A 27,741-nucleotide genomic window follows, 5' to 3' on the forward strand; every position below is an offset into this window, starting at 1 on the left:
CAGGCCTATATTTATGTAGCAAAGGAAATTCATTTCATGTGGGCTAGTAATTCGCTTCGCGACCCAATGAGTTTTGCGCGCGATCGGTCTACCGTTCTACGACTGTATCAGGCGTTGATTCAGTCCCGTCTCGATTATGGGGGCCTGGCTTACGGTTCGGCATCGCCTTCCGCGTTGCGGTTGCTTGACCCCCATACTTCACTGCGGGATCCGACTCGCAACTGGAGCTCTCCGCACAAGCCCTGTAAACAGCCTACTTGTGGAGGCTAGTGACACTCCATTGCGGATCCGGCGCCAACGACTACTGGCCGCTTATGCTGCACATGTTTGTAGCTTGCCCGGGCATCCAAACTACCGTCTCCTGTTCCCCAACTCGGTCGCCCATCTTCCAGAACGGCGGTCCCGGTCAGGATGTACGATCGCGGTTCGCGTCCGGGCTCTTCTCTCTGGGGTTGAGTGTTTCCCTCTCCCACCTCTTTCCCCGGCCCATATACGTATACCACCGTGGTGTGTGCCCCACCCATGCCTTCGGCTGGATTTGGCACAGGGTCCGAAGGACTCAGGGCCTCCGCCGCCGCTTTCTTTCCATCCTTGCCGCGTTTACGGCTCTGACGTGGTCTATACAGACGGTTCGATGGTTGCTGGTCGAGTTGGTTATGGTATTACTCTTGGGGATCATTCTGAACATTCTGAACAACATTCATTGTTGGCTGGCTGCAGTGTTTTCACTGCCGAGCTGGTCACCATCCCTCGCGCCCTAGAGTATATCCACTCCTGCTCAGCTAAGTCCTTCGTTATCTGTAGTGACACCCTGATCGGTTTACGAGCTATCGACCAGTGTTTCCCTCGCTCTCGTCTGGTGATGGCTATCCAGTAGTCCATCCATACTCTTGCCCGTTGCGGTCACTCCGTGGTTTTATATGGACCCCGTGTCATGTCTGCATCCCGGGTGATGAACGTGTTGATACGCTGGCCAAACAGGCTGTCGGTGCACCGGCTTTGGAGATTGGCCTTTCGAAGTGTGATCTCCGTTCAGTTTTGCGGCAGAAGGTCCTTGGTACCTGGGGTGATGAATGGCGCACCCAGTGTTCATCCAACAAACTTCGGATCGTCAAGAAAACTACCGGTGTCTGGCGCTCCTCCTTACAGCCCTCTCGCAAGGACTCTGTTGTACTCTGCCGGCTGCTAATTGGCCACACCTGGATGAGGCACGGTTATTTATTGCGCCGCGAGAACTCACCTCTGTGTCGATGTGGTTCAGCATTGACAGTGGTCCACATTTTGTTGGACTGTCCACTTTTAACTGCGCTCAGGCAGACGTTTGTGCTACATGATACGCTCCCTACAACGTAACGGATGACGCTGCCATGGCAGGCTTAGTTCTGAGTTTTATTCGTGCAGGGGGCTATTATCGCTCGGTCTGAGGGTTTGCCTCTTTCTTTTGTGTTGAGTCTGGCCTTTGGCTTACGGTTTTAGATTGGGCTTTTTAGTGTCAATTATGGTGGTTGGCTTTTCCGTTTTTTGTTTCCATGGTCGGCCAACCACTGTAACACACTGTGTGTTTTTAATTCCTCTTTTCTGGTCTTTGCCTATGTCTTTCTTGTTCTGTGCCATCCCTTGTCATCTCCGTTGCTGATTTTTGTTCCTTGTGGATGTTTCATGTTCGTGGAAAAAGGGACCGATTGCCTTTGTAGTCTGGTCCCTTCAACCCCCACAAACCAACCAGCCAGTTTTGCGCCCATTGATTGGAATTTTTGTACTCATACCCATACGTTCAGGTATCTTAAGGAAGAAAGACGGGAAATCAAGGTGCCGTCGACGACGTAGTCATGAGACGTAGCACAAGCTCAGCGTTGCGAAAGACGGGGAAAGAAATCAGCCACACCCAATTGCACGGGAATCATACTGGCACTTGAATTAAAGGATTCACGGAAACGATGAAAACCTAAATCTGGATAGTCGAATGGCATTTTAAAACGTCTAGCGTCTTAACAAATGGTTACTACACATGTTAAAAATAACAAAAATGCGGGACTGAAATTATTTAAATAAGAAATCAGTAAAAAAGTTGCCGAGCACTAAGAATGCTTTCACACTTAAATGTCTGCTTGTAAAGTGTATTTTCCTCTTCCCTGTCTAGACTATCTTGATCCAGTCTTCCAATGTATTATCTTATGCGAAGTTGGTCAAACGTCACTTCCAGCATGTTGCAAAATTTTGTTACCGAACCTTTTGGTGTCCTGGTAGAATATTTCTGTAGGTAATGAAGTAGGGAAAGTTATCATACCGTCTGATGTTAGTTTCATAATTGATGCAATGTCCCAGTAACCATATTACGGTGTTACGTTTTGTGGTAGGATACAGTTTGGATGCAGGCCGTTGTAGGTTGGTTTCGAAGCTCCATTTCAGCAGGACAAGTCAATCCCCGATAAGCCTCCAGTTGTTAAAATGACCACATCAAGTGAAACTGTGAAAAAAAGGAATCGACTACTTGACGTGAGGAGCATTTATTTATGGCACTAAGTACTATTCTGCAGGACTTTTAGTTTGTTGTAATGGTACTGTAAACAACACTGTACCATATGGATATAACGTCACATGTATGCATTTTGAGGATGGTTTGCTCAGTCTTCCAGTCGGTGGGCTGTTACTTGTATGTTGTTGGACTTGCCCTCCGTTTCAGTTCACGCTGAAAAGGTCTCGTCTGGTGGTTCCTCTTTAGCGCACTAGCGTCTATGTCCCGGGCTTGGAGGTAGAATTCACTAATACGTTGTAGCAGGTGTTAGCTTTGCTTATCTCGATCTGGGTATACATACTTCTCCATCGCACGATTTCGAAAAGATGTGTAGTGATATTGCCGGGACTTCGGTTTAACAGTGTTATCCTCTTGAGAAACAACGCCGTACATTTCTGTTGATATGAAGTAGTTCTAGGCCGTCAGTCTCCATCGATTTGGTTAGCGTATCATACGACAGCTTGAATATGCCTCCCTTTAATATGTATCTGCTAGTTAGTCAAATTATCCTTTGCCTTGCATTTTAGGAATTGGAAAAAAAAACTGCGTGACATATGCGTAGTATTCGTTGCAGAATACGTAAGTTTTTAAGATTCTAACTTTTTAAAGTTATGTTCACGACTCGCCATTTATTCTCCATAATTGCCCCTTTTGTTCGTGACATATTTGCGACTTTTTGCCGCGCGGGATTAGCCGAGCGGTCGAGGGCGCTGCAGTCATGGACAGCACGGATGGTACCGGCGGAGGTTCGAGTCCTTCCTCGGGCATGGGTGTGTTTGTCCTTAGGATGATTTAGGTTAAGTAGTGTGTAAGCTTAGGGACTGATGACCTTAGCAGCTAAGTCCCATAAAATTTCGCACACATTTGAACATTTTTTTGCGTCTTTTTGATGATACCTTCAGCGGACACCTATGTAAAATGACTCCTAGTGTTCTGAGGTTGTCTAGAACTCGTGCCCATGGTATATCTAGGTTGTCGAAATGCCTCACATTTACGATTTTACATTTTGAGTCAGTTACGCCTGCGACGCGACGGTATATTCTTCAGTGGCTCGTTCCATTCCTTAAGACAGCGAAGTCATCAGCATATTCCCTTAGGATTAGCGTTTGATCAGTCATTGAAATACCTGATAAATTTTCGTTGACATGCTACGGTCGCAGGTTCGAATCCTGCTTCGGGCATAGGTGTGTGTGATGTCCTTAGGTTAGTTAGGTTTAAGTAGTTCTAAGTTCTAGGGGACTTATGACCTAAGATGTTGAGTCCCATAGTGCTCAGAACTATTTGACCCATTTTTCGTTGACATTGTAGCAACGGCTCAAATGACAGCACGAAAAGAAGCATAGAGGGCGGACGCCGATGTGGCATACCGCGTTAGATGTTAAAACATTTTGACCGTCGATAAATTTGTACTCTAGTGGATATGCCAGTGATCATATTTAGAATTTTATTACATACTCTTCCAGATAAACTTTCTCCATTCTTCTCGTTACATATTGACGACCGGAAAGATGAAAGGCTTTATGGAAGTAGACGAAAAGAGTCAAACAGCAGCAGCCAGCTGAGAGACACGCAGCAACAGTGAAGTAACCGATTTTGTGACTTTTACGAGTCCCTAACTAGGAGCGAATTTTATATCAACTGAGTGCTTTAATAGTTTCGTAAGTTTAATATCTAATATCCACAGTTCTCACGTTTTCGTTTGCGCTGGAAAGTAAACCGATTTCGTGACACATTACAACTTTCTAATCAGGGGCGAATTATTTAGTTTCGCTGAGTGCTTCGGTGGTTAGATTTTTTGATCTCTGTGCATTAATCTAATTTATTACACACATTTCCTGCGTTTTCGGCAGGGTCTACAGTAATGTTCCGCAGCACATGCCGATAGTCCGTTTATGTGGGTAGTTTAGTTTCCCACAGTCTTCAGTAATGGACAGGGACTGTGACTGTTGTGTGCAGATGTGAGCGTTGTTGGCGACACTTCGCACTCAGCTCCAGGCTGTGATAGCTTCGGTTACACACTTGAGGCTGCAGTGGATGGGCACCACTGTTGTGTGCCAGCCATATGGATCAAACGGACGTCCAACACGTCAGAGTCCTCCGATTAGTCTCGCCCATAACCAGCCCAGTTACTTCTTGCACTGAGGTTGACCTCTCAACTGTGGTCCAGAGGGAGGTCGCCCTAGGCTGTACCAGCTAGCGAAATACTTCCCACATGTAAGGCCTCCCCAGTTAGCCATAAAAATAGGTTCCAGGTGCTGTCTGTGGCTGACACTGTCGCTGAGCCAGATGCCATCGCCTGTCCTGTTTCAGAGGAAACCATTCAGCCTGCAAGACGCAGATAGATGATGGGTTGATTGCTGGTTCAGAGCTCCAACATTAGGCGCATTGTGGGGCCCCTTCGGGACATGGCTTCGTATAAGGGGAAGAAAACCAGTGTTTACTCTGTGTGCATACCTGGTGGAGTCATTCCAGATGTGGAAAGGGTACACCCAGATGCCATGAAGAGCACACAGTGCAGCCAACGGCAGGTGGTGGCTCACGTTGGTACCAATGATATGTCACTTTGGATCAGAAGAGATTCTCACTGGTTTCGAGTGGCTAACAGAACTGATAAAAGCTGCCAGTCTTGCTTGTGAGATGAAAGCAGAGCTAACCAATTGTAGCATAACTGACAGGACCTATTGCAGGCCTCTGGTACAGAGTGGAAGGTCTGAATCAGAGGCTGATGGTTCTGCGACCGTGTAGGCTGCAGATTACTCGACTTGCCCCAAAGGGTGGTTGGGTTTCGGGTTCCGTTGAATAGGTCAGGAGTCCACTACACATGCAGGAGGTGGCTACTTGGGTAGCAGTGGCTGTGCAGCATGGACTGGGTGGTTTTTAGGTTAGAGGCTCTCCGTAAAACACCAAAAGGGCTTCAGTCAAAATGGGTGCAGGCCGAACACAGGAAGAACGTAGTTACAGGAACCATCGGTATAACAGTTGCAAATTGTCATACTATGTTCGAAAAGTACCAGAGCTCCAAGCGCTAATATAAATCACTGATGATGAAATCGTTATAAACACTGGAAGCAGGCTGAAGCCGGAGATAAGCACAGCCGAAATTTTTGCGAAAAACCTAATGGTGTTCCGAAAGGATAGGCTAAACACGGAGGACCGAAGACCTAAGCAGTTTGGTCCCATAAGATCTTGCCGCTAAATACGGTGGGCGGTAGCGTATTTGCTGCTGTTAGAAGTAGTTTATCTCGTCGCGAAATTGGAGTAGCCGGCCGAGGTGGCCGAACGGTTCTAGGCGCTACAGTCTGGAACCGCGCGATTGCTACGGTCGCAGGTTCGAATCCTGCCTCGGGCATGGATGTGTGTGATGTCCTTAGGTTAGTTAGTTTTAAGTAGTTCTAAGTTCTAGGGGACTGATGACCTCAGAAGTTAAGTCCCATAGTGCTCAGAGCCATTTAACCATTTTCTTTTTTTAAATAGGAATAGATAGTTCCTGTGAGTTAGTATGGGCAGAGATCACTGTTGGCAACCGGGATAAAATAATAATTGGATCCTTTTACCGACCTCCCAATTCAGATGATACAGTTGCTGAAAGGTTCGAAAAAACTTGACTTCGATTTCAAACACTACGTGACTCACACGATTATACACTCCTGGAAATGGAAAAAAGAACACATTGACACCGGTGTGTCAGACCCACCATACTTGCTCCGGACACTGCGAGAGGGCTGTACAAGCAATGATCACACGCACGGCACAGCGGACACACCAGGAACCGCGGTGTTGGCCGTCGAATGGCGCTAGCTGCGCAGCATTTGTGCACCGCCGCCGTCAGTGTCAGCCAGTTTGCCGTGGCATACGGAGCTCCATCGCAGTCTTTAACACTGGTAGCATGCCGCGACAGCGTGGACGTGAACCGTATGTGCAGTTGACGGACTTTGAGCGAGGGCGTATAGTGGGCATGCGGGAGGCCGGGTGGACGTACCGCCGAATTGCTCAACACGTGGGGCGTGAGGTCTCCACAGTACATCGATGTTGTCGCCAGTGGTCGGCGGAAGGTGCACGTGCCCGTCGACCTGGGACCGGACCGCAGCGACGCATGGATACACGCCAAGACCGTAGGATCCTACGCAGTGCCGTAGGGGACCGCACCGCCACTTCCCAGCAAATTAGGGACACTGTTGCTCCTGGGGTATCGGCGAGGACCATTCGCAACCGTCTCCATGAAGCTGGGCCACGGTCCCGCACACCGTTAGGCCGTCTTCCGCTCACGCCCCAACATCGTGCAGCCCGCCTCCAGTGGTGTCGCGACAGGCGTGAATGGAGGGACGAATGGAGACGTGTCGTCTTCAGCGATGAGAGTCGCTTCTGCCTTGGTGCCAATGATGGTCGTATGCGTGTTTGGCGCCGTGCAGGTGAGCGCCACAATCAGGACTGCATACGACCGAGGCACACAGGGCCAACACCCGGCATCATGGTGTGGGGAGCGATCTCCTACACTGGCCGTACACCACTGGTGATCGTCGAGGGGACACTGAATAGTGCACGGTACATCCAAACCGTCATCGAACCCATCGTTCTACCATTCCTAGACCGGCAAGGGAACTTGCTGTTCCAACAGGACAATTCACGTCCGCATGTATCCCGTGCCACCCAACGTGCTCTAGAAGGTGTAAGTCAACTACCCTGGCCAGCAAGATCTCCGGATCTGTCCCCCATTGAGCATGTTTGGGACTGGATGAAGCGTCGTCTCACGCGGTCTGCACGTCCAGCACGAACGCTGGTCCAACTGAGGCGCCAGGTGGAAATGGCATGGCAAGCCGTTCCACAGGACTACATCCAGCATCTCTACGATCGTCTCCATGGGAGAATAGCAGCCTGCATTGCTGCGAAAGGTGGATATACACTGTACTAGTGCCGACATTGTGCATGCTCTGTTGCCTGTGTCTATGTGCCTGTGGTTCTGTCAGTGTGACCATGTGATGTATCTGACACCAGGAATGTGTCAATAAAGTTTCCCCTTCCTGGGACAATGAATTCACGGTGTTCTTATTTCAATTTCCAGGAGTGTAGTTAGTGGTGACTTCAATTTACCCTCGTTATGTTCGCGAAAATACATCTTTAATTCTAGAGGTACACATAAAACATCCGAAATTGTGCTAAACGCATTCTCTGAAAATTATTTCGAGCTGTTAGTTCATGAGCGTACGCGAATAGTAAACGGTTGTGAAAACACACTTGACCTCGTAGCAACAAATAATCCTGAGTAAATAACGAGCATCAAAACGGATACAGGTATTAGTGAACACAGGGCAGGCTTAGCGAGATTGAATGTTGTATCCCCTAAATCCTCCAAAAATAAAGGAAAAATATACCTGTTAAAAAAGCCGACAAAAATACAGTTGACGCCTTTCGGAGAGACAATCTGCACTCATTCCAAATCAACAATATAAGTGTAGACCTGATGTGGCTTGAATTCAATGAAATGTTATCAGCAGCAATTGAGAGATAGATACCAAATCAATTAACAAACGACGGAGCTGATCCTCATTGGTCAACAAAACGGGCCAGAACACTGTTGCAGAGACAACGGACAAACATGCAAAATTTAAACAGACGCAAAATCCCAAAGATTGGCGATCTTTTACAGAAGCTCGAAATTTAGTGCAGACTTCAATGCGAGATGCTTACAATGGTTTCCACAACAAAAGATTGTCTGGAGACCTGGAAGAAAATCGTAAGAGATCCTGGTCGTATGTGAAGTATGCCAGCGGCAAGACACAATCAATGCCTTCACTGCGCGATAGCATTGGAGGATACTAACGAAGACAGTGCTGCCAAATCAGAGCTACTAAGCAAAGCCGTCCGAATTGTCTTCACAAAAGAAGACTAAGTAAATATCCCATAATTCCAATCAAGAACAGCTACCAACGTGAGTAACGTAGAAGTAGATATCCTCGGAGTAGTCAAGCACCTTAAATCACTTAACGAAACGAAATCTTCTGGTTCAGACTGTATACCAGTTAGGTTCCTTTCAGAGTATGTTGATGCAATAGCTCCATACTTATCATATACAACTCTTCGCTCGACGAAAGATCCATACTCAAAGGCTGGAAAGTAGCACAGGTCACACAAATATTTAAGAAAGGTAGTAGAGTAATCTACTAAATTTCGGGCCCATATCATTAACGTAGATATGACGCAGGATTTTGGAACGTACATTGTGTTCCTATATTCTGAACTACCTCGAAGAAAACTGTCTATTCTCACACAGTCAACATGGGTTTAGAAAACGTTGTTGTTGTGAAACACAACTAGTTCTTTATTCGCATGAAATGTTGAGTGCTATTGACAAGGTATTTCAGATTTATTACGTATTTCTGGATTTCCGGAAGGCTTTTGACACTGTACAAGAGAATCGGCTTGTAGTGAAATTGCGTGCTTCTGGAATACCGTCTCAGTTACGTGAGTGGATTCGTGACTTCCTGTCAGAGGGGTCACAGTTCATAGTAATTGACGGAAAGTCATCGATTGAAAACAGATGTGATTCCTGGCGTTCCCCAAGGTAGTATTATAGCCCCTTTGCTGTTCCTTATCTATATAAACGATTTGCGGGACAATCTGAGCAGCCGTCTTAGGTTGTTTGCAGATGACGCTGTCGTTTATCGACTAATAAAGTCATCATAAATTGCAAAACGATTTAGAAAATTGTATGGTGCAAAAATTGACAGTTGACCCTAAATAACGAAAAGTGTGAGATCATCCACATGAGTGTTAAAAGGAATCCTTTAAACTTCGGTTAGACGATAAATCAGTTAAATCTAAAGGCCATAAATTCAAATAAATACCTTGGAATTACAATTACGAACAACTTAAATTGTGAGGAACACAGAAAATGTTGTGGAGAAGGCTAACGAAAGACTGCGTTTTATTGGCAGGACACTTAGAAAATGTAACACACTATGCTTGTCCGTCCTCTTTTAGAATGCTGCTGTGCGGTGTGGGATCCTTTCCAGATAGGATTGACGGAGTAATCGAAAAAGTTCAAAGAAGGGCAGCAAATTTTGTATTATCGCGAAATAGGGGGGAGAGTGTCACTGAAATGATACAGGATTTCGGGGGACATCATTAAAACAAAGGCGTTTTTCTTTGCGACGGAATCTTCTCACGAAATTCCGATCACCAACTTTCTCCTCCGAATGCGAAAATATTTTGTTGACACCGACCTACATAGGGAGAAACGATCACCATGATAAAATAAGGGATATCATAGGTCGTAGGGAAAGATACCGTGTTCGTTCTTTCAGCGCGCTATACGAGACTGGAATAATAGAACCCTTTGCCAGGCACTTAAATGTGATTTACAGAGCATCGATGTAGATGTAGAGCCCATTTGATGCTGGACACGTCAGTTATTCAACTGACGTCACTAAATTTCAGAAACAGCTGACATTATAGTCCTTCCAGGGATGCACACCTGATGCCTTTCAAGCACTTTTTAAGCAATAACGTCATCCTGTTGTTAATAGCTCTGGGGACAGTTTTGTGGCCAAAACTCAGCTGTGTAATAGGCCACAGATTTTCGAAGTTTTTCAGTCCGTTTTTATTTGGTGCGAGAACAGTTTTGCACTCTTTAATCTCGTCAGGTACAATTCCGCCACGTTTTATGTCATTTAAAATCGCAATGAAAGTAATTCCGACGATATTCCAGAATTTCATCTGGTCCTGCAGCTTGATGAGCTGGTGATTTAATAACAAATTCAAATACTTCAGCCGCGCTAAAATCAGCTAAAAATTCTGTTTTTAGTGGTTCCTGTTTGCCATTTGTATGGCTTTAGCTATTAATAGCTCATCGGTGCGACTTTGCTCCGTAGAGCTCTGGTAATGCCATTCTATTTTATTCACCATCTCGATTTGGTGGTATATTTCTATCCTATGCTTGTAGTTCGTGTAGAAATGAGTGTCTGCTGTTGGTTCGATTTTAATTTCTTTATCTGTTGCTTGTGTTCGTTTGTGAGCTTGGAGTTTTCGTACAGATATCTATGGATGCTGAAGTATAATTCCATGGTTTTCTTTACTTTGGTTTTATGTCTTCCATGAAATACTAAACATGTTTGTAAGCATCTTTTAGCTGTTGTGGTCCAGCAGTCAGCTTTCGACGTGAAACTATAAAGTGAACGTATGAAGTTGGTCCATGTTCAGACAGCTCAAGTCTGTCTGTTATCTAGATGGGAGACGTTTGACGTCTATCGATCTTGATGCCTTTTTGTGGGTTATTTGTCTAGGTTTAACGTTGACAACGCAGAGTGATCAGGAAATGGAGTGGAGGTGACACCTATATTGAGTACTTGTTGACGAATGTTCTCTTTTTATCACTTTGGATGGCCTAAGTCGACCGTAGGAAAGTGTGTTGCACAAATGTGGGGTATTTTAACACGCGTGTATCCCTGAGCCGCAAATTCTTCACAAATTCGCGCCATTTTTTACAGCATTTCAAATTCTGTCGCTGGCCTTTCCGATGAAGTACACAGACAGTCGCCTCCACTAAGCAGATTAGGCGTGTTTTGTCTGAGAAGGTAAATTGTCATATTTAAACAAGGCTGTTCGTTCCGCCTATGTTTCTGCCTGATTGGACGTAAACTTTTAGAGGGTGTCGTAGTAAAGTTTGCACGTGATTCCTCTCCTGGATTCTGGTTTCTAAATATCTTCACCTGGGATATCTTCATGCAGAATGATGACCGTGCCTCTGTTTGCTTAGACTGCCATATTCACGGTTCTTTGAAAGCCAAGTGCCTTTCTCTCTTCTTTTGCTCTCTTTAAGAGCATAATGTCGGCATCAGTGTCATATTAACTGCTACAGTGCAGCTATTTTTTAATCGGACGTCATTCTGTTAATGTTCAGAGTAAGAACTGTGTGTGCCTGCGAAGTTAGTTATCTTTCTCGTTTTACATTCATTCGGATTACTTCGTCTTCGGATCACTCCATTTGAGGGTCTTTTGCAGTGTTGGATACGTGACATTCACTACCTTTAGCTATGTTTTAATAGTCATTTTTTTTATTACGTTAGCGTTGGGTTGTACTTCCGTACAAATCAGTGTACTAATGCTATCTCGTTCTACAGGTAAAGGTGATGGGAGGGCCATACTGACAGTCTGTTCTTATTCCACGTCTGTGACTTCGTGTGCATGGAAATCGGCTGTATTTTTGCAGCTGGTATGCATTTACGTCATGACTACCACTTCCCTAGTTCTTGTGTACTCCAGCTGCCCTGATGGAAACGTTGGCTATGGTAGGCTGGCAACAGGATTTTTACAGTATCTAGGTTTCGTGAGGTGTTTGTTTTCCTTGCTCGCATTGTCTGCTCCTATTCGCTGGGGCACCTGGTGCTGAGCATTACTATCGGAAGGCGTGGCCATGACTTTATGATGCCGTTCGGGTAACTGATAGAATTCCTGTGTCATGGAATCAGTGGCGAACGTATTGTCTCATATTGTCAGACTCGGGTTTTTTGAACGTCTGTAGACAGGTCACGTTTCGGTAATGCCGTCGTCGGAAACAACCTTTCTACGTTCCTCGTCTCGTGGCAGCTGTCATTGTAACTAGGTTTTTAGGTATAGATTTTTTAGTAACTGGTTTGCTTTCAAACGATATAAAATCTTCTTCACGTCAAGTTCAGTTTTTGCTCTATTCTGGGTGGACTTGGTAGTATATAGTCAGGTGATGGACTTTCAGTTAAGAGATCTGCTAACGTTAATTTCGTTGCTGTAAAATTTTACAAAACAAAAACTCATTAAAGACAGTTCTGATGAAGGTGACCGCTTTCCTTACATGTGAAACACTGGCTTGAGTATGAAACCTGCACATTATTTTCTGCAGACATGATATATGACAGAATATTAAGTTTTATTTCCATTTCTACAGATCACACGCCACTGGTAACTTTGCAACCCATATAGACTGTACTAGCGCTCTCTTGTGTTCTTAACTATAGCAGACTTGAATAGCATTAATCGAGCACAATATTATTGCATCTGGAAGTGTGGGTGCTTCGGTCGGCTTATCGTGATTATTTATCGTGATACTTCACGAGGGCCGGCCGGTGTGGCCGAGCGGTTCTAGGCGCTTCAGTCTGGAACCACGCGATCGCTACGGTCGCCTCGGGCATGGAAGGTTGTGATGTCCTTAGGTTAGTTAGGTTCAAGTAGTTCTAAGTGCTAGGGGACTGATGACCTCAGATGTAAAGTCCCATACTGCTCAGAGCCATGTGAACCACTTCACGAGGACAGGCTGAACCACTTGATAGTATACGCTCAGCAAGTCTTGAAGTCATGCTCAGTGCGACACGTTTTCCTTAATAATCACTCTACTTGTTACCTTGGCCGTCACCACATATTTGTGAAACGACCTTTGGAGGCCCAAGTGCAAATTTCTGTGGTCGGGTACTAACCATTTCAGATGTGTTATCTACTTGATATGGGAGGTTACAGGCACGAAAAATTGCATAATCATCGTCTTTGCTAATAAGATACAGTACTTAAAATTCAGTTCTGCCTCCTTGCTTGGTCAGTAGTCGATCGAATAACACAGGATTCAACAGTTCTAAGAAAACGTTGTACTGTTCCAGGTCGTAATACGCCTCGTGAACTTGATAACATGTGATTCCTTCTACATACACTATCCAGTCGTGTACTTTCAGACAACTTGGTTACACAGAATCTTTAGACTTGTCGAATTTTTCCTTGTAACTTTGACGTTTTTCCAACTAACCTGAGGAGTTACTAGCAAATGAACACTAAACAACGCAGTTGACAGAGCAAGAACATCACACACAGACCAAATGTTAACGTAGATGACACAAAACTAGTCAACTGCACTAGAGACTGGAGTACACAGAATGTCCGCACGCTACTGGGTGCCAGGAGGAACTGACTGCATCACATAGATCTGTAAAGCATTTCATATTTCAGTGTACATTAGATAATTATTTCACAAAGTTGTACAATTCTCAGTATGTTTTCAATCCAATAGGTCAGATTTAATGATGCGAATGGTTACATTATTCATTTAGAGCGCTGTTAGTAGCCTGGATTAGAGACCCAGTTTGGGAGCAAATTTCAGTATATGTCTCGCTCTGCTACACAGTGCGAAACTGATTTTGGAAAAAAATGTTTGTAAATTTTCCCAGAGAAATAAAATTTCAGATGGCGTGTACAAGACTGAATTCACCTTCCATTGAGGCTGGAAAACCTTCACCAGCTGGTAACACAGACTAAACGTCAGACGTGTTAAATACGCATTATTGTAGGTGAATGGACTGAGAGTAATAGTCTTGAATATACGTTTCAAAGCATAAACGGGCATGGTCCTGGTGTGACCCGGATGGAGTAGTGGTGGGCTCTGCGACATGGCTTCTATACCTAACGTTGAATATGACACACAAAACAACAGGAATAGCCAATTCTAATCAGTAGCGCAATTGAATATAGCGTAAAGTTCGGCAGCTATGTCGCTGGACAGTGAATGCATTCTGAGATATGTTGATCTCACACAAATTCATCCATCTCTATAGTGCAAAATAAGGGGAGATGATACAATTCACTGTCGTGTTCACAGAACCAGTCCTGAACGATGCGAGCCGTGTGAGTAGGGGCCCTGTTGGCTTTGAAAACAGCATCACCACTGGGGTACAAACATTGTATCATGGCACGGATCTGATCAGCCATAACTATCACACAATCCTGGGCAGTAATGACACCTCGCAGAGTAGTAATGGAGCCCATGGAATACAACAAAATGGCTGCCCAAATCACCGAATCCCCTAGATATTTCATTCCTGGGACGTATCTTCGGCAGGATGTTGTTAACAACGTAAAACAACTCATTCGACCGAAAGACTTTATTCCATTTTACCATAGTCTAGGTGTTCCGGCACAACGTTTTCTTGTCACGGGAATTGCATCGTTAATGGGTAGTTCGGGAGTTTCAGCTCGCCCTACAGTGCCCTACTTATCGAGCTCTCCTCATGTTTTGGTGCTGGCAGGATTCGTGAGTGCGGCATTTAGTTCTGTAGTGACTTTTGCAGCTGTCGTCCTCTTATTGTTCATCACTCCTCTTCAATGACCTTCCGTCACGATCACTCGACACACTCTTTCATTCGCGCTGTGACTGAGCGGATGACGTTTTTCCGCATTCCCAGTATATATAAAACTTACACATGCTGCCTCCTGAAACACTTAACATTTCGGCTATCTCGGTTACGGAAGCCCTCACCATACGACCACCAACAATTTGCGCAAGTTCAAATTTACGTAGCTCCGACACAACGCACTCAAAACTACATAGAACCTTGTAGTGACCCTGAGTGACATTCACAAGCTACGGAGGGCATTACGCAGATGCTGTTCGTGCCCAAACAGAAAAACGCAAACTACCGGCTTCGCTACCATCTGCTTTTACAGGGTGAGAGTTATTGGACTATACTACTACTACTACTACTACTACTACTACTACTCACACCACGTGATCAGGCCCAGTGGACCGCACGCTTCTACAGGTTTCCTCCTCCACTGTATTCTGTCCATTGCTACTATCCGCCATCCGTCCACATCTACTGACACTTGGTTTAAATCTTGATGGAGGCCATCCCTCCAACGCTTCTTGGGTCTCCCTGGGGTCTCCTTCCTGTAGGTGTGAAATCCAGGAGCTTCCGAGGCCATCTGTGATCCTCCGTCCGGCGCCACATGTCCAGCCCACTGCATTCGTTTGGCTTTGGCCGTTCCTACTATGTGGGGCTGCAGGTATACACGCCTGGAAATTGAAATAAGAACACCGTGAATTCATTGTCCCAGGAAAGGGAAACTTTATTGACACATTCCTGGGGTCAGATACATCACATGATCACACTGACAGAACCACAGGCACATAGACACAGGCAACAGAGCATGCACAATGTCGGCACTAGTACAGTGTATATCCACCTTTCGCACCAATGCAGGCTGCTATTCTCCCATGGAGACGATCGTAGAGATGCTGGATGTAGTCCGTGGAACGGCTTGCCATGCCATTTCCACCTGGCGCCTCAGTTGGACCAGCGTTCGTGCTGGACGTGCAGACCGCGTGAGACGACGCTTCATCCAGTCCCAAACATGCTCAATGGGGGACAGATCCGGAGATCTTGCTGGCCAGGGTAGTTGACTTACACCTTCTAGAGCACGTTGGGTGGCACGGGATACATGCGGACGTGCATTGTCCTGTTGGAACAGCAAGTTCCCTTGCCGGTCTAGGAATGCTAGAACGATGGGTTCGATGACGGTTTGGATGTACCGTGCACTATTCAGTGTCCCCTCGACGATCACCAGTGGTGTACGGCCAGTGTGGGAGATCGCTGCCCACACCATGATGCTGGGTGTTGCCCCTGTGTGCCTCGGTCGTATGCAGTCCTGATTGTGGCGCTCACCTGCACGGCGCCAAACACGCATACGACCATCATTGGCACCAAGGCAGAAGCGACTCTCATCGCTGAAGACGACATGTCTCCATTCGTCCCTCAATTCACGCCTGTCGCGACACCACTGGAGGCGGGCTGCACGATGTTGGGGCGTGAGCGGAAGACGGCCTAACGGTGTGCGGGACCGTAGCCCAGCTTCATGGAGACGGTTGCGAATGGTCCTCGCCGATACCCCAGGAGCAACAGTGTCCCTAATTTGCTGGGAAGTGGCGGTGCGGTCCCCTACGGCACTGCGTAGGATCCTACGGTCTTGGCGTGCATCCGTGCGTCGCTGCGGTCCGGTCCCAGGTCGACGGGCACGTGCACCTTCCGCCGACCACTGGCGACAACATCGATGTACTGTGGAGACCTCACGCCCCACGTGTTGAGCAATTCGGCGGTACGTCCACCCGGCCTCCCGCATGCCCACTAGACGCCCTCGCTCAAAGTCCGTCAACTGCACATACGGTTCACGTCCACGCTGTCGCGGCATGCTACCAGTGTTAAAGACTGCGATGGAGCTCCGTATGCCACGGCAAACTGGCTGACACTGACGGCGGCGGTGCACAAATGCTGCGCAGCTAGCGCCATTCGACGGCCAACACCGCGGTTCCTGGTGTGTCCGCTGTGCCGTGCGTGTGATCATTGCTTGTACAGCCCTCTCGCAGTGTCCGGAGCAAGTATGGTGGGTCTGACACACCGGTGTCAATGTGTTCTTTTTTCCATTTCAAGGAGTGTAGTTCCTCAAGCTCTTGGTTGTATCTGAACCTCCATTCCCCTGTATCTGCATCCAGAACGTGACCGAAGATCTTCCAAAGCACCTTCCTCTCAAAAACGTGGAGCTTATTGAAGTCCTGTTTCCGGATACTCCATGTCTCACAGCCATATAGAACAACAGGCTGGATCAGGGTTTTGTACAGTCGAATCCTGAACTGTCTGGAGAGATATCTGGACCGAAGCAGTTGTGCTAGGCTGTGGTAAGATCGGTTTCCTCCTTGTATTCTGGCATTGGTCTCTGCTTCACATGACGAGTTCTCAGTGAAAAGTGCCCCTAGGTATTTGAATTCATGCACTCTCTTGTAGGACTGGTCTCCAACCTGCAGTGATTGTAGATGACCAGCAGTCTGACAATGACCACGCGTCATAACGAGGTACTCTGTCTCGGCTTCGTTTATGTTTAGGCCAAATTTGCTGTTTGCCTCCTTTAGTGCTTCGGTCATTTGCTCCAACTCCTCTTCAGACCTAGAGAGTAAACAGATGTCGTCTGCATAGGCTAAGTATGCCAGTCTCTTTCCTTCAAATTCAATCCCTTCGTTCTCTTAGAAGGTCTCGCGTACGATCTTTATATTGGACTATATGAAATAAAGTCGTCATAACTTTTGAGTGGCTTACGTTAGGTGGTTCAGACTGCACAGTTGGCTGCGGGCATAATTAGAATTACTATGTGCATGCACACGCGCCTTGTTGTGGTCGGCTATTTGCATGTGAAAATGTCACGGTACAGCGTGCCTGAGCGTATAGCGCTTGTGGAGGCCTACTATGCGAGCAGTAACAGCCCGACTGCGGCTCAAAGGAAGTTTGCGACAGAGTTAAGGCTGAAGGCAACCGTTCAAAGTGTGCTAACAACCAAGAATTTGATTCGCAAGTTTGAGAGAATGGGTACTGTTCGTTATGACAGTGTTGGCAATGTCGGTCTTCCAAAAAGGGTGAAAACGCCTGAAAACGTGGAGAACACACGCGCCGTAGTGTAAACCAATCCCAGAAAATCGATCAGACGTGCTGCACAGCAGGTGGGAAACAACTGGGACACACTGCTACGAATTGTTGTTGGAGACCCGCACCTCTTCTCATACAAAATTCAGACCCATCAGCCATTAAGCCCCAGGGCCATGGAACAGCAGTTGTTTTGCCAACAGAACTGACGAACGGGACTTTGATGTGTGCTTTAGCAAAGAGGCCCACTTTCGTTTGGATGGGTTCGTCAATAAGCAAAATTAGCGCATTTGGGGGACTGAGAAACAGCATTTCGCGATCGAGAAGCCTCTTCACCCTCAACGGGTGACTGTGTTGCGTGCAGTGTCCTGTCACAGAATGGCTCAAATGGCTCTAAGCACTATGGGACTTAACTGCTGAGGTCATCAGTCCCCTAGAACTTACAACTACTTAAACCTAACTAACCTAAGGACATCACACACATCCATGCCCGAGGCAGGATTCGAACCAGCGACCGTAGCGGTCTCGCGGTTCCAGACGGAAGCGCCTAGAACCGCTCTTCCACCCCGGCCGGCTGTCACAGAATAATCGGTGCTATATTGCTTGAAGGCACGGTGACTACCGAACGGTACGTGAAGGTTCTGAAAGATGGTTTCATCCCCATTATCCAAAGTGACCCTGATTTCGATGAGCTGTGGTTCATGGAAGGTGGGGCTCTACTCCATCGAAACAGGAGTGTGTTTGATGTCCTGGAGCAGCACTTTGGGGACTGCATTCTGGCTCTGGGGTCCCCAGAGGTCACTGGCCATGGACCTCGATTGGCTGCCATATTCTCCGTGTCTGAACACAAGCGACTCCTTTTTATGTGGCTATATTAAAGGCAAGGTGTACAGCAATAACCGCCAAAACCATAACTCAGCTGTAAGCAGCCATTCAGGTCACCGACAGCATCGATTTTCCGGCACTACAGCAGGTCATACAGAACTTCATATACGTCTGCACACCATCATTGCCAATGAGGGCAGGCATATCGGACACATCATAACGTAAATCCGAATATCTGTAGTGACGTTTACATGTTGAATAAAGTACGTGCACTCCGTAGTTTGGTTTGTAACTAATTTAAGTTTGTTTCATATAGTTAAATAGTTGTCACGCTAGGTTCCAGCGTGCATATTCGAAGTGTTCAGATATTCATGCGAAAACTCTGTACTTACCATGTTAATTGTCAGACTTGAGGCAACATCTCAACCACTCTCTCTAACAGGTTACTTGGCGGTGATAATGCCGTTAGCTGGTCACCAAAAATTGTTAAGCGCTTTTTAATGAAATGAGATGGGATGAAGCTAGAAATGTCTAGGAGAAATGTAGATACGCGAGGTGAGCAAGTTAGTATCATGGGAACTGCTACCGTGGCCAAGGAACCGAAGAATATATTAAGACAAACACAACTAGCTCTTTATTCACATGAAGTGCTGAGTGCTATTGACAAAGGGATTTCAGATCGATTCCGTATTCCTGGATTTCCGGAAGGCTTTTGACACTGTACCACACAAGCGGCACGTAGTAAAATTGCGTGCTTATGGAATATCGTCTCAGTTATGTGACTGGATTTGCGATTTCCTGTCACAGAGGTCACAGTTCGTAGTAATTGACGGAAAGTCATCGAGTAAAACAGAAGTGATTTCAGATGTTCCCCAAGGTCCTATGCTGTTCCTTATCTGTATAAACGATTTGGGAGACAATCTGAGCAGCCATATTCGGTTGTTTGCAGATGACGCTGTCGTTTATAGACTAATAATGTCATCAGAAGATCAAAACAAACTGCAAAACGATTTAGAAAAAATATCTGAATTTTGCGAAAAGTGGAGTTGACCCTAAATAACGAAAAGTGTGAGGTCATCCACATGAGTACTAAAAGGAACTCGTTAAACTTCGGTTACAGTTAAATCGGTCTAATCTAAAAGCCGTAAATTCAACTAAATACCTAGGTATTACAATTACGAACAACTTAAATTGGAAACAACACATCGAAAACGTTGTGGGGAACGCTAACCAAAGACTGCGTTTTATTGGCACGACACATAGAAAATGTAACAGACATACTAAGGAGACTGCCTACAATACGCTTGTCCGTCCCCTTTTAGAATACTGCTGCGCGGTATGTGATCCTTACCGGGTAGGACTGACGGAGTACATCGAAAAAGTTCAAATAAATGCAGCACGTTTTGTATTATCGCGAAATATGGGAGAGGGTGTCGCAGAAATGATACAGGATTTTGGTTGGAAATCATTAAAAGAAAGGCGTTTTCGTTGCGACGGAATCTTCTCACGAAATTCCAGTCACGAACTTTCTCCTCCGAATGAGAAAATCTTTTGTTGACACCGACCTACATAGGGTGGAACGATCACCACGATAAAATAAGGGAAATCAGAGCTCGTACGGAAAGATATAGGTGTTCATTCTTTCCGCGCGCTATACGAGATTGGAATAATAGAGAATTGTGAAGGTGGTTCGATGAACGCTCTACCAGGCACTTAAATGTGATTCGCAGAGTAGCCATGTAGATGCAGATGTAGACAAGCAGTAGGATATATGAAATTGTAACGCCGACAATAGACTAGAACAATACAGAGAAAAAACAATTTAATAATTTCTCGGTGATACTAAGTCTGTACTAACGTCTGTGAACCCACATAAACCATTCTGCTTTCAACGACTTTGTCACCAACGCTTCGAAAAGTGGGATTAGCCGAGCGGTCTGGAGCGCTGCAGTCATGGACTGTACGGCTGGTCCCGGTGGAGGTTCGAGTTCTCTCTCGGGCATGGGTGTGTGTGTTTGTCCTTAGGATAATTTAGGTTAAGTAGTGTGTAAGCTTATCGACTGATGACTTTAGCAGTTAAGTCCCATAAGATTTCATACACATTTGAGCATTCACCAACGCTTCCAAAATACTTAATTCCCTGCTGGTAAAAATTTCGTGTGACTAGGGCCTCCCGTCGGGTAGACCGTTCGCCAGGTGCAAGTCTTTCGATTTGACGCCACTTCGGCGACTTGCGTGTCGATGGGGATGAAATGATTATGATTAAGACAACACAACACCCAGTCCCTGAGCGAAGAAAATCTCCGACCCAGCCGGGAATCGAACCCGGGCCCTTAGGATTGACATTCCGTCGCGCTGACCACTTTTTTTAAAATCTCACTTTGTTCGTTTTCGTTCGTTTCATCTGCTCGGGGCGGACGTCGCAAGACACCCGTTTCAGTTCGTCGTTGATCCATTAACTCAGTTTTTTTATTAGAGAGGGCAGCTAACCCTCTGATCGAACACGCTCAGCTACCGCGCCGGTGACCACTCAGCTACCGGGGTAGACTCCTTGTTGGTAGCCGCGCGGTCGGGGCGCCTTGTCACGGCCCGCGCGTCTCCCCTCGTCGGAGGTTCGGGTCCTCCGTCGGGCATGGCTGTGTTGTCCTTAGCGTACGTTAAAGTTAGATTAAGTAGTGCGTAATCTTAGGGACCGGTGACCTCAGCAGTTTGGTCCCATAAGACCTTACCACAAATTTCAAATTTCCCTGTTGTTAGTTCTCTTCGGACATGCCTGTAATATCCCCTCATTAGCAAATCACCCACATTCTGTTGGGAGTTTAGACGGTAGTGTAGTCTACAATGTTGACTGCCACACAATCTTTCACGCTGCTGTGCCGTAGGAATACGCAGAGAGCGATCAGAACGTGGCTTTCTCGCCTCTGGGCTACGCGACTCTGCTGGCCGCTGCGGCGGAGGGTGCTTCCGGCATGACGCGTCGCCAACTGGAGTGGGCCCTGCGCCTGCCTGACGACAGACAGCTGACGAGGAGCGCCTACCAGACCGCCCTGCACGCCGTCGTAAGTATCGTAGTAGTGGTCATTCTTTAACCACTTCTGCTTTATTTCGTAATCCCGAAGGTAAACTAGTATAACTTTGTCACGACACTGAACACACATGCATCTGATCTCCTTCATCCAAACATTAAAAAATTAACATTTCCTTAAAAAGAGAATGTGATTTATTTGGCCAGATAACCAAAAAGTAGGAATAGACTATAAAGATAGAAAAATGATATGGAACCTGTACAGAAACGAGACAGCAGTTATCCGTGGACGGATAAAACAAGTAGAGGTGCAGATACGGAAAGGTGTCCGACAAAGTTGCGCACTATCCCCTGTTATCTCTAACCTATACATTGAAGAGGCGCTGAAAAAAGTAAGGGAAAATTCACAGACAGGTGTAGTAATTCATGGCCAACGAATAGATATGATATGCCGATTATATAGCTGTCCTGGCAGAAAGTGAAGAAGATCTTGTAGTCCTACTGAATAGAATGGATAAAGTTATGAGGGAAGAGTATAATATGAGAAATAATAAAGCAAAAACAAAAGTAATGGCATGCGACAAAAAAGATCAAGTGAAAGTCCAAATTCATGTAGGCAATGAACTGCTTGAACAAGTTGATAAATTTACTTATCTGGGCAGTAATATTACCAGGGATGGAAGGAGCAAGGCAGAAGTGAGAAGTAGAATTGCTCAAGCAAAGGCTGCTTTTAACAAGAAGAAAAACATCTTAACATCTAAGAGCATCAGCCTTGAAATCAGGAAAAGATTTTTGAAATCATATGTGTGGAGTGCGGCATGCTATGGGTGTGAAACATGGACTCTCGGGACAGAGGAAGACCAGAAGCTAAATTCTTTTGAAATGTGGTGCTATAGACGCATGCTCAAAATAAAATGTATCGACAAGGTCACAAACGAAATGGTTCTGGAAAGAACAGGGGAGAAGAGAAGTTTCTGGAATTTCATTGTTAAAAGAAGAGTGCAATTTACAGGCCATCTATTCAGACATAAAGGACTCCTGAACACAATCATATGAGGATATGTCGAGGGAAAAAGACCGAGAGGAAGACCACGACTGAGGTACATGGATCAAATCGTGAAAGATGTGGGATGTAACACCTATAAAGAAATGAAGAGAATAGCTCAAAGACGCACAGAATGGAGACAAGCTGCCATTGTAGCTGTTGCAAACCAATCCTTGGATTGACCACTACAGAAGAAGAACCAAAGTATATCGCCACATGCCACTGGTGAAGTAGACATTCAGATTAGTGAAGAAAAACTTTCTGTAATTTTCGTTAATACTTCCCTTGGCTACAAGATTGGGAAAACCCAACGCACTTCTCTTGCAGCTTCTGTTAGTCAGGTGCAAGAGTTAAAAATACCGTCGCTGCGATAGTTAGAGGCAATCATTACACACTATCCGACTCAGATACTGACCATGACCACAAATAATACTAATCGGTACCCGCCATCGACTTATTTATAAAAAATTAGTCAGCTTATTATGACATCCTGTGGTTTAGAGTAATTAAATTGCTGCTTCTGTTTTAAAGCAATGTTACGTTACTAGAGCATTCTGAAAAGTAATACCTTCGTTTTCCTTGTCAAAACTGTTGATGCTGTTAAAATAAGACATTATTAGCATTCTACATCTTTATTCTTCACGTGTTAATTTGTTAATACCGTCACTGTAAAATGTTTGGCCGTGTTGACAGAGCCAAAATCTCGCCTCCGCTTTCTCCGCTGCAACACTATCAAAGTCACGTCCTCGAAACTGTTCTTTAAGTTTGGGAAACAGATGAAAATCGGATGAGGCCAATTCGGAATTGTATGGAGGATTATCGATGAAAATGAGCCCGAGGTTTCGGACTGTTGGCAGCGCACGTGTGTTGTCTGTCTCTGTCATGCCGAGGGAGAGGGTGCCCGGATGTGGAGCAACTTTTCGAAACTCTATTACAGTACGCTGTTTCTCGCGCACCGACGTAGTTAAATTGCAAACCGCCATGTTAGAGGCTACAATTCGGGGCCCTCTAGCGGCAAAGGACTGGAAACGTGCAGACATGAATAACGAGGATGCAGAAGTTCTTAGCACTTGTTTGATTCAAAAAGCTTTTTCACACAAATAGTAGATGGCATCACTTTTTAGCGCACCCTCATACTAGTTGCATCGTAGGACATTCAGCTTTATAATTTTGAAATTTACTCAACGTCGACCATCCCCATACATCGATATTCTGATAAGACATTATTTTAGCCAATTACTACTCTCAAATTTTAAATTGAGAAACATTCCCTGAAATATAATCCAAATTAAGAAATTTCTGTGTAAAATCAAGACAATGAAGAGGCTGAGGAAATAAATTAAAAACACGAAATATAGTGTGTATCAGGATGTACATTAGTTTTGAATACTGCGTTACTTGACATTACTCTGGACAAGGATATGTGGTGGTCTTCAAAAGATGAAAATATTGGCGTTTCGAGCAAATGAATGGGACAGAGATAGGCGCCTAAGTTTCGTAATGTATATTGCATTTAATACCAATAAAACCTTCCATCTTGAAACTTCCTGGCAGATTGAAACTGTGTGCCGGACCGACACTCGAACTCGGGACCTTTGCCTTTCGCGGGCAAGTGCTCTACCGCAAAAGGCAAAGGTCCCGAGTTCGAGTCTCGGTCCGGCACACAGTTTCAATCTGCCAGGAAGTTTCATATCAGCGCACACTCCGCTGTAGAGTGAAAATTTCATTCTAGAAATCTTCCATCTTGTCAGACATATAGTGAAATATCGTGTAGATGTCCGGTGCTAATCTACAGATACACTGCTTCATCCTCCGTCGGGAGAAACCACGAGGTCTGTGTCGCTTGAGGCGTATGAATCACTAAATGTCGTATTTTAACTGACTGCATTTCATATCGTGTAACTTTGTGTAACTTGCCTTCTGTTTCAGACAAGTGTAGCAACGCTTTCAGGTTTTGTGAACTCAAGCTTAAGAGCCCATTGTTTGGAGGTCTTAATGTGTTGACGGAATGGCTGACTCACCCTTTTGTGTCCACTGATCAGCTAGCTACATGTTTTACTTTTAGCTTACTGAGGAAGAGATTAAAATGCCCTTATCATAAGAAAAACTTTTAATACTGGATTTTCTGTGAGAAAACTTTCATTATTGTCTGATTATGAAGTAAGACTAATGTGTTACGCAATCTAAATTATACCAAATGAAGTAAGTTATCACACATTATAATTAGACCGGTAACATATACTGTGAGATTTTTTTTCCAAACTGAACTTAAATCTAGGTGGTACAGCGTCAGCTAATAATTGTAGTAGACAGTAACAATCTTTGACGTCTTCTCCCCATTTGCAGCTCACTTACAATCATTCATAATTATTACCTCTTAAACTAGCTGAACGCAGTAAGTTTTTAAAAATTGGTGGGATAGATCTAATTTTCAATAGCGTTAAGAGTAGACACAGTAAAAATCTGCTTTCACACATGTTACATTAATTCTTCGTTGGAGAGAAAGGTGCAGCCGATACTTCTATTCCTCGTGAACAATAACTTACAAACATTATCGAAGTCTAAAATGGAAGTCCCATTTTACGTTTATAACAACACTTCAGTTGATAACATTTTGTTACCAGACTTAACTAAAACGCGCTCTTACATGACAAAAATGTCCACGTTGTCAAAAAAAATAGAAAATATATATATAATACGTATACTTACTCCGTCTCTGTAGCAATATCTTTTAATGAAAGTAAATAGATTTTTGTTACTGTATGTTTTTAACGTTATTTTTATTTCTTTTTTAGATGGACGATGGTGCTAAGAACCAAGGTCTCAGATCGTGGTTATATGTGTACAGGAACTTCACAATAAACGACGCGTACAGCCAGGTTTTAAAGAAATACTATTTGACCGAAGTCAAAAACGTAGAGAGAATTGCAGACCAACCAACCACAATGCCAAATGAAGACGTGATGGAAGTGGACAAGGGAAAAGGAGATGAAATGAAGAATCCCGTGGAATCCGAAGAGAATATGGAAGGAAACAAGCCTTCGAAGAAAAAAGAGAATGAATCGGAGTCTAATAAGACAAATACAGAGGCAAGCGCGGAAGACAGTAATCCACACAAATCGCACGAATCACCTATGATGGCGGTGGGAAATGCAGAGCCAGTTAAAGAGGAAACGAAGAAAGATTCAATGATGTCACAAATGGATGTGACGGGGCCAGTTAAAAACGTGAACGAAAAGGACCATGAAATGGAAACGCCGACAAAAGAAAAAATGCCCATGGCCAGTAATATGCCATCGAATCAGGATACTTGGTCGAAGGACAACATATTAACGCCAGAGCAGAGTGCTATGTCTGAAACAGCTATGTCGGACAAAATTGATACGATGATAAAGAGAGGGAGAGCAGCTGCAGATATGAAGCTAGGCTCCATGCTCGAAGACTCACTACGGTTGGATGCCATGGACGAGAAAAACCGCATTGAGCAAGCCATCGCGCAGGATGAAGCCCGCTCTCCTTTAAAGGTCATCATGTCAGGACTCTCGGCTAACAACTTCGTCCGAAGAACTGCTGAAAGTAAGTGGCTTCATTCACAGCTCTACATCCTAATTAAATGTATTTTTTTTTTTTGCTCGTCCCTTACTTAAATAATTCCATAAGCTTTGGGTCCGTGTATCATCCTCTCCCCAGTAAGAGGAAGTTTCTTGTTTTGTTTTCTTACTTTCCTTAGTCTGACCATTTCCCTGAGCAATATTTTATTAGTATACAAGGAATTACAAAAAGGTACGGCCAAACTTTCAGGAAACATTCCTCACACACAAAGAAAGAATATATGTTATGTGGACATGTGTCCGGAAACGCTTACTTTCCTTGTTAGAGCTCATTTTATTACTTCTCTTCAAATCACATTAATCATGGAATAGAAACAAACAGCAACAGAATGTACCAGCGTGACTTCAAACACTTTGTTACAGTAAATGTTCAAAATGTCCTCCGTTAGCGAGGATACATGCATCCACCCTCCGTCGCATGGAATCCCTGATGCGCTGATGCATACACGGTGGTGGTGCCCGGTAGCGACCTAGATGCGTTCTATAGGATTTTCTATACAACCCACAAAATTTTTATTAGTACATTCTAACGAAATTATACAAAACATAAACACTATCAGGTCAAAAGTATTCAAGTAGCTATATGTTACGCAGAACTGTCCGCGAGAAGTCACGAGGGGGCGGACCCTCCAATATAAAAGGTGTGGACTTGCCAACACATCTGAAGCTGCCCATGTCGACTGTTCCTGATGTCAATGTGAAGTAGAAACGAGCAATTAAATTTTACTGTGCGAGTCCTTATTTCTCTTATTTTATAGTGATGATAATTTCTCTCTATGTAGGTGGGTGCCAACAGAATGTTTTCGCAATCGGAGGAGAAAACTGGTGATTGAAATTTCATGAGAAAATCCCGTCGCAACGAAAAACGCCTACGTTTTAATGATTGGCACTCCAATTCGCGTATCTTGTCTGTGGTACTAACTTCCCTACTTTGAACATTTTCGATGTCATCCGCTAGTCCCACATGATTCGGATCCCACACCGCACAGCAATACTCCAGAATAGGGCCGACAACTGGGGTGTAAGCAGTCCCTTTAGTAGAACCGAGTGAGGTGGCGCAGTCGTTACACACTGGACTCGCATTCGGGAGGACGACGGTTCAATCCCGCATCCTGATTTAGGTTTTCCGTGATTTCCCTAAATCGCTCCAGGCAAATGCCGGGATGGTTCCTTTCAAAGGGCACTGCCGACTTCCTTCCCCGTCCTTCCCTAATCCGATGAGACCGATGACCTCGCTGTCTGGTCTCCTTCCCCCCCCCCCCCCCCCCCCAAAAAAAAGAACCTTTAGTAGATCTGTTGCACCTTCTAAGTGTTCTGCCAATGAATCGCAGTCTTTGGTTTACTCTACCCACAACATTATCTATGTGATAGTTCCAGTTTAGGTTATTTGTAATCGTAATCCCAAGTATTTAGCCTTCAGATTTGTGTGACCTATCGCGTAATCGAGATTTAGCGGATTTCTTTTAGTAGTCATGTAAATAACTTCACACTTTCCTTTATTAAGGGTCAATTGCTACTTTTCTCAC

General features: G+C 45.0%; 1 protein-coding gene across 1 annotated transcript in view; it reads left to right on the forward strand.

Annotated features, from left to right (window-relative positions):
* The window catches only part of LOC124555972, a 96,649-nt gene that overhangs the window by 28,611 nt on the left and 40,297 nt on the right, over positions 1–27,741 (forward strand). Inside the window, exons 3-4 of the mRNA XM_047130018.1 lie at positions 21,417–21,593; positions 25,400–26,180. Of these exons, the coding sequence (XP_046985974.1) occupies positions 21,417–21,593; positions 25,400–26,180 (958 nt within the window). The remainder of the gene's footprint in view (positions 1–21,416; positions 21,594–25,399; positions 26,181–27,741) is intronic.

This window comes from Schistocerca americana, chromosome X (assembly GCF_021461395.2).
Source record: "Schistocerca americana isolate TAMUIC-IGC-003095 chromosome X, iqSchAmer2.1, whole genome shotgun sequence".
Classification (NCBI taxonomy): domain Eukaryota; kingdom Metazoa; phylum Arthropoda; class Insecta; order Orthoptera; family Acrididae; genus Schistocerca; species Schistocerca americana.